We start from the raw sequence: 12851 nt of genomic DNA, 5'->3' as shown, positions 1-12851 counted from the left end.
CAATTAGTTTCTAATTGAAACATATGTAACAACAAAATAAACATAAAAAATATTTTTTATTGCACCAGTTCCAGCAAATGCGCAGTGTACTATGTGCCGATATGTACTGTACAAGTACTCTAGTAGCTAACTATAACCGTACTTTGCTACCTAGTTTGTCTTGATTACAAAAATTATGTTCATAAAATCAGAGAGCAAGCCCTTGAAGTTCCACGAGACTCGAAAAGAGTAATGTAGGACAAGGGCAAGTTCTAATATAGAGTAGTTCATTATCCTTAAGTCACAAAGCAAAAGACAGAGTTAAAGTTAAATATGGTCGCCAACAAAATATTCAATCCAGATATGTTATAAGTTTTACATAAGTTAAAAGACATATGTATTATTTACGAAAGGTTTGTCCATGATTTCTTTAATGATTGCATCATCAATTGTCTGACTAATCCTAGGTTCTATGGGTTATAATCTGTTATAATTACATGTTAGTACCTAGTAATCCCCAAGACAATCAATTATTATGTTTGATGGAAGAATAAACTATATGAAAATTCCTGATTACTTCTAGGCACCTAGTTATAGTTGATGGTTAAAAACATCTTTTCTCGACCGGATCACATGTTGGGTTTGTAGCTTGCTTCTTTACCAAGTTGAGAGTCCAGACCCAATCTAGATGCATCTTTATCCATCTAAAAGGACCGTGGTTTTCCTGGTCTCCTCTTTGATAAGACAAAGAACCTTTGCCTTTTTGTTACACAAAAAAAAAAAAAAAATTGTCTCTTGTGCTATTAAATATCTAGATTAGAAAATACATAGTCACAAAATTCGGCAATATTTTTAAAAAATTGCGAATAATTTAAAACTGGCTGTTTGGCTGAATCATATGGAAAATAATTTGTTAGTTTGGAAACGGATCACAAAAATTTGTTAAGTTCACAAAAATCATGAACGATTCACAGTTTCTAGAATTACTCGTTGATAATGTTTAGTGCCTGCAAGCTGTGGCTCCTCTTCTGTGCATAAGTTTCAAGATGTTATCAGGCTACCATGAAGGTCTTTTTCTCTCTCCCGTTCTTATTTTCCTCTCCACATTTGTCATTTTCCCGGCCTCCCAAATAGCATCTTGTGGGTTGGAGGCTTCCTCAAAAGAAGCTTTTCTCAAAGATAAACACAAATCCTATTGTAAACTTAGAATATACTTTTTATATTCACAAATACCTAATTTGTTTTATTTTAAATATTCCAAATTTTAGCTACACTTTTTCCAAATTTACCTAATGTTTGCCAAATTCCAAACTCCCCGAGCTTGCCAGATTGTTCCCAAACACCAAAATGGTGACAATGGAAGAGAGAGCTATAGCATAGCTCTCCAACTCTCTATATTATATGAGGGACATGCATGGATATGAATAGTGGGTATGAAAAAGGTGCTTCGCAAAGGCTTGTGGCTAATGACATGAAGAGAAAGAGAGAGAAAGAGAAGGACAGGAAGAGAAGAAGAGAGGAAGAGGAGAGTGAAAAGAAGAAAAACTATAATATTTTCAGCTCTTGCCTTGATCCTCGACATCTTAGTGGCTTCTCATTATGCTTCTTCTGAGATAAAACTCTTGGCATAGTATTCTCCTTTATTAAACTCCCTTGTGAGTTTTTTCTCTAGGTCATTTTATCTCGTACCTTGATGGACGCTTGTAATTTGCCTTGTACTCTAAATATTATAGTGAATCTCTCACTCCGCTAGGGCTAGTAGCCCGATTTTTGGGTGAACATGTTAAATGTTGGTATGCTGTGCATTGTTTTTTTCTATTATTTTGTTAAGCTACTCCTAGGTTTATAGCAACCATGTCAATTCAATTGGAATTACTTGCGGACACAAGGGTCTCTCTTACTAACATTAATATTCTTGTATTAACTTAGGGCTCCCAGCTCCTAACTCCCTAAAGTCCTCATGGCTAACCCCCTAGGATATACTAACTCAAAGAGGTGGGTGCCTCAAGGCATAACCCCCTTGTGCTCCCTTGTCTAAGCAAAAGAGCAAGAAAAGAAGATATCATGGAGAGATAAACCTTGTAACATTTTTGGAAGTTTACACTACTCTGTCCCAGGAAATTTTGTGGATTTTAGAAGCCTTAAGATGTAATAATCATCTCTCCTCTGTACATTACATCATCTTTGATTAGAAAGTACAATCATCTACCTAGTTCTAGGTTTCAACAACACCAACATGTTTATGACATAGTGCAAGGAGAATCCTGGTCATGCTCAGACATCACCATGTTGGTGAACCATGTAGCCTTACAATTTTCGTCAATGTCTTATGGTGAAACACATAGATCTTTGTGTTTTTCATATCACTGGAAATCCTTTGATGACAAAAACAAGCCCAATCTAGAACATCCACTAGTTGGCTTTGTAGATTCCTAGTTAACACAATGTAAAGAGTGGAGTGGGTAAGTAATCTCAATCTCTGCATGGTGGACCAAATGAAAGAACCAAATATTCCAATTATTGCTACCACAAAGCTTGTGGTGTCTATCTGCTTCTAAGCTCCTTTCAAAAGGTTAGCACAAGTAATATTTTTTTTTTTCATGAGGCATGGTAAACACATCTCAGAATTTGTACTAACTTCTAGAATACTCCAATTGAGAATTTCATTTTAAGAGAGAAAAAAACACTTTATACAATTGTCCTTTCAATTTCTAGACTCAAGAAAACAAGTTCCTTTCCCTTTACCACAGAAGTTGAAATGGAGTGCAATCCGAATCTACTTGAACTTTAGGCCATCAGTTTTCTCCTTTTGGATGGAGATCCATCAAGTCTCACCAAAAGGCAATCCTAACTATAACATATCCTAAAATCAATTAAAAAAAAAAAGAATGTGATAAGAAACATCTTGAATGGCACAACCACATCGCAAACCCCTAAAGTACTTCACTTTGTCACTCTTACCAAAATATAAACATTTAAATCATCTAGTTGATCGAAGACATGCTTGAAAGTTTGACAATAACATTTACATCCAGCGAATGTAGCCCTTGCAACCCATATCTCAAGCATTAGAGGATACAATATCCCAATAACTAAAAGTTTGACATGTCATCATTTACACCCATTGAATATAGCCCTTGCAACCTCTCTCTCAAGTCTGTAAATTACATTACCCAAATCCTTTCATTTCAGCCGCTACACTACATCACTTGTTAGGATGCTAACCACCTTTAACGTTAAACTTCCCCCCTTTATAAAGCTTTGCTAAATCCTTTTAAAATTACTAGACTAAATGAATATTTGGTGTAATCCCAAACTAAAACCAATGTCTAACAAAAATGCCAGCACAGGGCAATTACATGACTTTTGTTCTTGTCCAAATCAAAGATGAAGCATGGCAATGCATCAGTCTGACAATGAGAATTGACGAGTACAACAAATATAGTAGCATATAAGAAAAATGAACTTACCCTGTGCATGGAGGAGTAGTACTATTCTCGTAGCATCTCCCACCACCTCCAAGCTTGTAAATTCTTCTGTTGAGGCAACAAAAAACTTTTCACAAGATGTAGCGGTATAAAAAGTGGTAAACACCAGTATCCTAGCTTCATGCATTATATTTCAATCCAAATGAACTTAATAACAAATGGAAATGGTCGGTTCCCATGAAAAGATAAGGAAAAACCTGTGTACATCTCCTTTTCTCCAACGTGCAGTGATTCCATGATGAACCGCAGATCTTGCAGTGTCCAAGGCAGGTTGTGATATCTCTAGTCCTTCCCTTTTGATGATTGATAAATATCTGTAAGAGTCAAGTGTGTCTCTTAGACATATAACACTGAAGTAGAAAACCTAATCAAAGAGATCTAAAAAAGAAGCAATATTATTTTATCAAAGCATCTGATCCGCTCCACATATAGAAAGACAATTAAAATATTATTCTGATTTGATATGACCATGGCAACGACATAAATTTCAAAATGTATTTGAATGTCTCAGTTAGGGAAATTAAGGAATTGAGTCAATGACGAAACATAAATTAACAATTAATGATAATAACAAATACAATGATTTAATATTTCAATGAGAACTTAGATTGCACAACAATCGCCAACAGTGATAAATTCTTATGGCCAAATTGCAAAACCATTAAAAAGATGCCAATAGAAGGCATTTTGAAGCTTAAATTACTGAATAATATAACCCAGTATATAAACATTTATTCCAAGTGGTTTAAGCTCAAAACTATTTTCGCGAGAAAATTTGGATCTTTAAGGTCCTAGGACTAAATCCAACTTATGCAAAATATAGATATATCAAAAAAGAACAAATCGCATACCTTAGGGGATGAAAATTTTCCACTTCAAGATCTTCATCCCAAAGGAAGATGTAATTATACTCAGCAACTACATCTGGATGTAAGAAACGCTTAGCAAACCACCTGCAAAATTATAAATATAGTTCTCAATATGGTATAGATGCCTAAAAGATCAATGTTCAATTTGGGCTTGAAAAGGATTTTATGCATGAGCAAAGTACCATTTTGTTTGATTGATTGCAGAGATATGCAAGGCACTATCACTCCACCGTACGTCACTCCATTCATCCACAACACCATCATAGTGGAAAAGCATTACAGTGAAATTATTGGAAGGGAACTGAAGTAAAAATAATCAAAAGAATCAGTTAACTAAATAATCTGCATAAGAGATCATGTCAAGAATATTAACAGGAAAAAGATATTAGGTAGTATTGCCATCTTTACCTTCTCTACAATTTGACTAACAGCTCCCTTTTGCTTTATTCCGACAGGTATTGCCAATAAGCTCTTTGAATGTTTGGTTTTAACCTATTCTCAACAAATTGCCACGGGCATCACTTAGATAATCAGCTTCAATAACATTTTATATGTGTTATATGATGTCTTCTAAACATATCAGTGGTCATATTGCACCTAAAAAGGAGAGATCAATCAACTAAGTTTGATCGAGGTCTGTCGAACCGGTACCGGGGTTCCAAACCGGCACACCCAAATTTATTTTCTAGGTTTTTCAAGTTTGATTAATTGGTAATCAATATTTTCAACTTTTCAATGATTTACGTATAATTTGATGTTATTTGATTTTTTTGATGTTTCTATGATCCCAATATAACCTAAATGATCCATCTTGTTGTTCTAAAGTAATACAAAACATAAAATGATTAGTGAGATGTTGCATGCTACAAGAAACAATATGAAATATCCTAAAATCAACTAGTGAGGTGAAAAATATAAAATAATACAATCAATTATATATATTTAAAGTACAACATACATACAGATATCTAAAATCTCATCAAGTGGTGATGCCTCTCGTAGATATCCAGATCATTACTATAGTTAGGAGGCACATCAGCCCACTCCTCAAACCAAGCAGTGTTGTGGTCTTGTATGTTCATCCTATAAGAAATGCGCTCTGGGTTATAAATACTTTCGAATTTTTTGCTGAAGCTCTAGATTTGAGAGATAATCTCTGGATGATAATACGGCTGTGGAGGGGCCATCCGAATATGCTGGCAACAAAATCCGATCCGTAAGATGCTCTGGGCTGCGTAGGATAGTAGCCACCAGAAAAGGATGCCTCGGACGCACCATAGGATCTAGTATATGACAAAGAAGCTGATATATTTATGGATCCTACTCCACGTGCGAGGTCATCTGCAGTTGCATCATACCCTCCTGAATAACCTCGAGGAGCCCGTCTCCTATATCTAATGTATCATTGCGGGCTTTACTACATCGAGCATCGTGGTCCTTATCCTGTATAGCATACGTAAACTAGGACTCACCGATGAATCAAAGACCACCTTGTGATTTTGTGAGAAACTTCTCAGACCTTCCCAACTAGTCTTTAAAACAAACGGAGAGAGGGAGAAGGGTACCGATTTGAAACTAGTCCAGCTCTATGCAAATTGAACCGATTCCGCACAAAACCGACCGATTCAGACAGAGTCCGGGCGGTTCGCTACTGGTTCCGGCTAGTTCCTATTGGTTTGGAGCTAGTTCCGGCCGGTTTGGAGCCGGTTTCAAAAAAAATAGATGAACCGACCCGGTCCCCTACCAAGTCAGCACGTTATGGGATTCGGCCCGGTTCGGCAGACCTTGATTATGATCATTGTTTTCTATCTCATTGGATTTCTATATTTTGCTCTTTTAGTCTTGCTCAAGCAAGCCTTTGAGGCATCTTCTACCATATGCAAGCTTTACTCGTAAAAAAGTAGAGTGCATTTTTTTTTTTTTACTCATTTTTTCTCCAACAAGCCCGACATGAAATGATCATATAGAGGTTTCATAGAGGACATTAACTTTGTTTCCTATATATGGTAGCAAGGTAGTACCTGAAGCAATAAAAACATGCATAGTGTCAACTAATAACTGAATGAAATTTCATTCTTTAAATTAGTGCACATGGTAAGCTGATCTATAATGACCATAAAAGTAGTAACCATAAAAATAATTCCTTTGGGTATATGTTTACCAAATTTCTCGTGGCTTGGAACAAGTTATGAAATGGTCATGAAAATTCCTCATGGCCTCCAAGCAACTCGAGGTTATCCATTGCAAAGTTTGTCTGCACATCCAGACTAACTCAGTAAACCCTTATTTAATTCCTTCTAACCCAATCTAATTAAACATCAGAGATTTTAGAATATTTATGATCCAAGAGGTCACCAAAGCCGTTATGGATCAGCTAGGGCACTTTGGGTAGGTCTCTGTTTCACATAGCTGCCCATTTTCAATGATCATTTAGGGCTATGAAACACCATGTCTAACTTGACTTACTATTTATTGTAAGCATTGAGCAGAGCGTAACTCATAATCCATGAATAACTGAGCAATGTAGCAAAAGACAATTGATAAAGTCGAAATCTAGTTTCTAGCTTATTTAAACAATCTTTGTATTTTTCTCATTTCTTGGGAAATTCAAATGAATCCGACTATGTTTTCGAGAGGCGGACTTTACTAGTATAAATAATAGGCTTTGTACCTCAATTTTGTCCATTGATTGGAAAAAAGTAAATACCTTGCTTTCCACCTGCTCAAAAAATTTCTTTTCTCTGCTTCTTTTGTTTTTGTGTGTGAGATTTGAGTTAAGCAAATTGAAGGAAGAAATTCTCTCTCTCCAATCAGATCAATTTAACAATCATTTGACGGTCATCTAGGCAGTTCATGTGATGCTTGGACTTGTAGTGATATTCTGGAAAATTACAACAACTTTCACAATAATTTTTTTATTTCTATTTTTTATCTAAGTTTGTAATTAAATAAAATGAGTTGAATCCTGGTTTGATGATCAATGTAGTCTTAAAATCTGAATGTTACAACAACATCCTTGTGAGTAAATGAACATAGAGAGTAGAAAGACAATTAACCATTGTTCCGATGTTAAACATGAGCATGGTTTTCAAGTTACTTATCGAACAAAATAATTTCATAAGCATTCATACTTTCAGCCATTAGACTCGCATATATTAGCAAAAGATGTGAGAGTGGATATCACAAATTTCATGCATACATACATACATCGTATTTACGTACATGCATACGTACATACATCCATACATATCAACTTTGAAACCTAGCTGAGTGGAAACAACTATAATTCAAAAGAAAAAACAGAAGAAGAAGAGAACATATTGTAGGAGCAATTGATAGTATGACCTGCATCTATGCATAAATGCTGCACAGAGAATGATCTTATGGATATTGTTAAAAAGTAACGTGTTCAGACTCTTAACAGCCAACATCCATCGAACAGAAATTGGCCATTTTCTTACCCATGAGAGAGATGATTAACACACCTTTCTTTCTGGAGAGCCCCACAGAGGTTGCATTTCAAAGTTCGAAGTTTGGCTAATAATGCCTTTTGGCAATGGTTCACTTCCTGCAGGCTTCCATTGACTCTAAACCACAGATATACTGAATTCATTTCCACAGAAATAAATGATACAACGACAACATAAGCAGACATAACATGATATGGTAGATCTAAAGCATGCTGAATTACAAGAAAGAACCTCGCATAAACTGGATTTAGTGGTCTCTAAATTGCGTTTAGTCTCCAAATTTGGTTGACTGTTCTGCACAGAATTAGCTGCTCCCCAAGTTGATACTTTCTGCAAAGGTGCGACAAAAATACTTCCTCTATAAATGCTAATATACAATTTTGATGAAGTCATTATATGATTGTCATTTTATTGATAGCACAATGTACCCTTCTAATGTGATTGCGAAAAACATCAACTGTAAGAAAAAAATATGCCATCAATTGAAAAGCATTGATGGAGAAAAAAATAAACATATTATAGAGGTGCATTGCTGCTACATAAATAAGAGATTAAAATAAACAGAAAACAAATGCAGAAATGAAACATTTTAAAATTCCAACAGGAAGTTCGCCACCATTCCTTGAGAAAAAAATGACACTAATAAAAAAGATAATAAAAACTATGGAAGAAGCACAGATTTTTTATGAAGCTCCAATCCAATCACTCAGGAGAAATAACACTCCCAAATGCACATTCTGATGGTCCAGATAATGGAGAAAACAGTTAGCAGCACATAAAACTAATACAAGAAGACAAGTTCTAGAGAGTCAAGCAATGAATAGCCTGTCTAAAAAAAAAAGCTGCATACATATGCTTGTAAGGTGCTTCACAACCTCAATATATCTGCTAGATAGAGGCTTAGAAGCTGCACAGACCATACTGAAGAACATTTTAATCCAAAAAAGAACGCATATATATTACCTTAATGCTAGCAATTCCCCTTTAACAATTTAATCCACTTGTAATCAACCACCCTTCCATAACATAATGTTATAGGACCTCACAAACCACCACATCCAGCCCCAACAATGTCAGCCTATCAACATTAAACAGGGGTATGTAGGTATCCATTTCATCAAGTCGGATGAATAGCCTCTCCTACATAAACCCTGGACAGTTCAATTTGACTGTGTGTGCGCGAGACCATCTATATATTTCTGATACAGGGCTTTTTCCACTAAACTCAAGATTTATCTTTGTTTTTCAGTGGAGAACCCAGATATTTTTTTTCTTAAAAAAGAAAAAGGTTACCACCATCCTTAACAACCCTAATGTAATAGCTTAATGCTTGGTTACAGGTCTCGAAGAAGAACATCTTAGATATTGGAAGGAGCTGGCACTTAGACACACCTGCACCTGACAAAAGTACCTAAGTTCAGGCAACAAAGATTCTCTTGTATTTCTCCCCTTAATCTGAAACCTCTCAAGATCATCAAGCCTTGAACATGGAGATAGCTTCCAATTCCTTGCACAAACACTAACAAAAGGCTTAACCCATGGAGGTGGCTTCATGGACTCTACTAAGCCACTGGTTCACATTCAAGGCCAAGTTCTCCAAGATGGAAACTGTGCATTTGTTTCTCAGTATTATCCTTTTGTATAGTCTGCAGCCTCTCATGGTGCGTGAAGCCCACTAAAAAATATTGGGTGCCTGTTAATGAAATCACTGAGATTCAGTATTAAGAAAAAATAATTTCTAAACACTCTCATGAATACAACAACACGAGCCTCCTCTTTGAGGTTATTTTGCTGGCAACACAGCAAGATAATTCTTTTCCCCATATATCTGTTATCCTCCTCTGTTTTCCCCTCACTGCAGCAACCTTTTGTCATTCTACCTCATAGGATCTGGTTGTGTGGAATGAAGACCAAAGAACGATCATCCAGAAGGAGGCATTGGAATCATATCTACTATGGTCCAGCTATGATCATCAAACTTGCTGAACATGAAGATGGTAAGTGTGGTTTCTACAATTACCATGCAAAAAAAAATGAACAAACTTTTAAGCATATCAATGAACAACATTAAGATTTTAGTGATTGCATCTAAAAGGATCTTTCAACTAAAGATAAAAATATCCCACATATTTTCAAGCAACATGTCATTCCAGAAAGATAATTATCAAAGAATATTATGATTTAATGCAACTATATGTAAAACAGTATTCTCCAATTACCTGTTTTGAATATCAAAAAGATGAAGAGTTTGATCATATTAGTGAACAACAATCAGCAACATTCCAGTAAAACCATGCAAAGTTGTGTTCTACTGGTTAAATCCACATTTTAAAACATGCAAATTTTTCTTCAGATCAAAAAGAAAAATCTATAGGGTGCTGGAATAATGAAAAGAGCTACACTCACACTTTACTAATGAACTTTATATTCCAACACATTCCAAAATAAGGTTACAATAGTTAAGTAAAGCAAAGGAATCATGCAGACCTCCTTAATATCAATTGCAACAAACGCACTCCCCATGAAGAAAACTATACAAAGGAGAGCAGCTGCAGATATAAGGTTGCAGAAGCATTGCCTTTTATATGCAGGATCTTTGGGCAGAGAACCCTGCAGGAAAAATCAGAAATAAATGATCTGAGCGCATAAAACAAATAGCAAAACTATCTCTCAATGAGAAAATGGACCTGGAATGCTTAATAGCACATCACATTATAAACAGGAAAATGATTATAAGATTACTTCCCAAAGTAAATATGATTGCAATAGAATCACAATTCATGACTTGAATAACTAAAGAGACTTGCACCGAGATTAAATAAACCCAGTTACGGGCTAGAGACAGTATTCAGAGATTAGCGCCATTTTTCATCCGAAAAGATTATCAACCCATTTGAATAAAGTGAAATGGTGCAATGAATCATTTCAAAAATCCAATCTTTTTCATTTTAACACACTATTTTCATCGTCAAGTTAAAAAAAAGGAAAACATATGACTGTTATAACTGAAGTTTCATAGAGGAGTGCATTATCCTCGGCAAATTGAATTGATAAGAGAAAAATAGATTTCTATAACATCAATAGATGAATATTATAATTGACAGAACTAGAAGATACAATCACAAACGCAAATAAATCTTTATAAATCAGCAGACAAACAGCTTACACAGTTCGATATCTTCATCATAATTGTACTTGCAATCGAATTCTGCAAAACAAACATAACCCAGAAGATGAAAGTCAAAATTCGAACAAAAAACGAAATTTAAACAAAAGAAAAGCTTATCAAGCAAGTGAGCGTGACCCCTGGGAGCCCTCAATCAGGAAAGAAGAGAAAGAAAATCCTGGTAGACCAAACGGACTCTATATGTTTCAGAAGAGGTTGGAAGGATGCAGGGGACTCTCAAGCGGTTAGTATTTGAGAAATTTTATGAAGAGGAAAAGAATAGTATTTGAGGAAGAGAAGAGAACCGAGAGGAAGAAAGGTACCACTTCTAATGGGTCTCTGATTCCATAAGATTAGCAATAAGAAGTGAGAGGAAGATAAAGGGATAAGGGAGGAGGGAAAGCGAAGGGTTGTGGCTTTTGACTGCCGTTTTATTAACTCGATTAATTTATTCTTTAGTCAAAAAAGAGAGGGGAGAGAGAGACGGCTCCTTTCTTCCCGTCGCTTAGAGAGAGAGAGAGTGATCGGGTCGTGGAGGATGTATGCGAAACTTTGGGACCCAGATTTATGTGGGTCCCACGCTGCCACCCGTCGATGTGCATGAGAGATACCATGTTCCGTGGGATAGATTCGGAATTTTTTTTTGTGGTACCAATAGATTCGGAAAATTGAAAGGGTTTCTTGGTATTCCTAAAATGCCCCCAATCCTTTGCTACATTGTCGCAATAACAAGCATAAAATAGTAATATCTCTTAAATAAGTCTTATATCTCCTAAAATAGAATTCCTAAAATAGTAATATATTGTCTCAATATCATTCCTAAAATAGTAATATATCTCCTCAAATATCATACCCAAAATAATACTCCTTAATTGCCTTCCATCGAGATATGCCAACCAAACTAAATGGTATGGTGCAGTCATATCATACCAATTCAGTATCAATACACAATTTAGGGATATATTGATATTCGATATGCTGAATCGGTTTTCATACCGGACATACCAATATAGTAACATAATAACACCTGTTTGGAGCATGATATCAAACTGTACATTGCTTTTAATCATTTGCCCTCTCTCTTAAAGGTAACTTATGTGGCATTCTCCAGCAAAAGGGACAATTGGGCAATCTTTTAACTAAAAAACAATCTTGATTTGGCAAATTATAATGATTCACAACATTTTTGACATGTTTCAAGATTCATTGTTATCATAATTCTTACTTTTAGATGTATATTTTATGATAACTCTAAAGAATGAGATTTATGTGAGGCAGATATGGGGTGCTAACCATCTTCTTCTTGAGGGAGACTCGGCCACAGTGATTGAGTAAATCCGAGATCGGAGCGGTTTGGGCGAAGATCATCCACTGCCCCACGACATTTGCAGACTACTGGGGGAGTGTGACTCCCATCAAGCTATGCATGTATACCGAGAGGCGAACGGTGCGGCAAATTGAGTAGTTATCTTTGCGGCCCACCACTCTAGAGGCTTCATTTAGGTAGACCCTGTCGAATGTGCCCGAGCCCTTATATTGTATTTTGTTTTCTAATTTAGTTGGCCGCATTCACACTCGCCGAGTGTGAGCCGCCAGTGTACCTTAAAAAAAAAAAGAGAATGAGATTTACAGAGATTTGTTTTTAATGTTTTCCTTGTGCACTACCTTGACAGCATCTAAATAAAACCAATAGCATTGTTAATTGTAGAGAAAAATACTATAACAATGCTCTAATCAATTTTTATTTTAAGAATTTTTAGAGTGCGACCTTCCATCTTTTACTTTGAAAATCAAAGATAAAGATAAAAATAAAAATGGCATCATAGTTGAGTCTCTACATTTTCCATTACTAAGCACACCTAAAATACATGTTTAGGAT

General features: G+C 35.7%; 1 protein-coding gene across 17 annotated transcripts in view; it reads right to left on the bottom strand.

Moving 5' to 3' along the window:
* The window catches only part of LOC103710580 (uncharacterized), a 28289-nt gene extending 16886 nt beyond the window's left edge, over positions 1-11403 (bottom strand). For 4 of the 17 annotated variants that reach the window (XR_003386352.4, XM_008796359.6, XM_088706499.2 and 1 more), the window contains exons 1-9: positions 10973-11354; positions 10294-10416; positions 8038-8136; positions 7822-7923; positions 4745-4828; positions 4519-4637; positions 4319-4420; positions 3665-3781; positions 3450-3515 (exon numbers count right to left, since the gene is read on the bottom strand). Coding sequence is in view for 12 of the 17 variants with exons in the window: in XM_008796359.6 (XP_008794581.3) it covers positions 3450-3515; positions 3665-3781; positions 4319-4420; positions 4519-4637; positions 4745-4828; positions 7822-7923; positions 8038-8136; positions 10294-10416; positions 10973-11029 (869 nt within the window). In the remaining 5 variants the exon portion in view is untranslated. Of the gene's footprint in view, positions 1-3449; positions 3516-3664; positions 3782-4318; positions 4421-4518; positions 4638-4744; positions 4829-7821; positions 7924-8037; positions 8137-10293; positions 10417-10972 lie in introns of all 17 variants that reach the window. The other 13 variants (XR_015971032.2, XM_088706493.2, XM_088706495.2 and 10 more) reach the window with 8 other exon arrangements.
* Between the last annotated feature and the right edge of the window lie 1448 nt (positions 11404-12851).

The sequence above is a fragment of the Phoenix dactylifera genome, chromosome 11 (genome assembly GCF_051530095.1).
Source record: "Phoenix dactylifera cultivar Ajwa chromosome 11, Ajwa_hap1_PhDact_Kaust_v1.1, whole genome shotgun sequence".
Taxonomy (NCBI): Eukaryota; Viridiplantae; Streptophyta; class Magnoliopsida; order Arecales; family Arecaceae; genus Phoenix; species Phoenix dactylifera.
The sequence above is the reverse complement of the archived record's forward strand: the minus strand, read 5'-3'. Positions and strand labels throughout refer to the sequence as shown.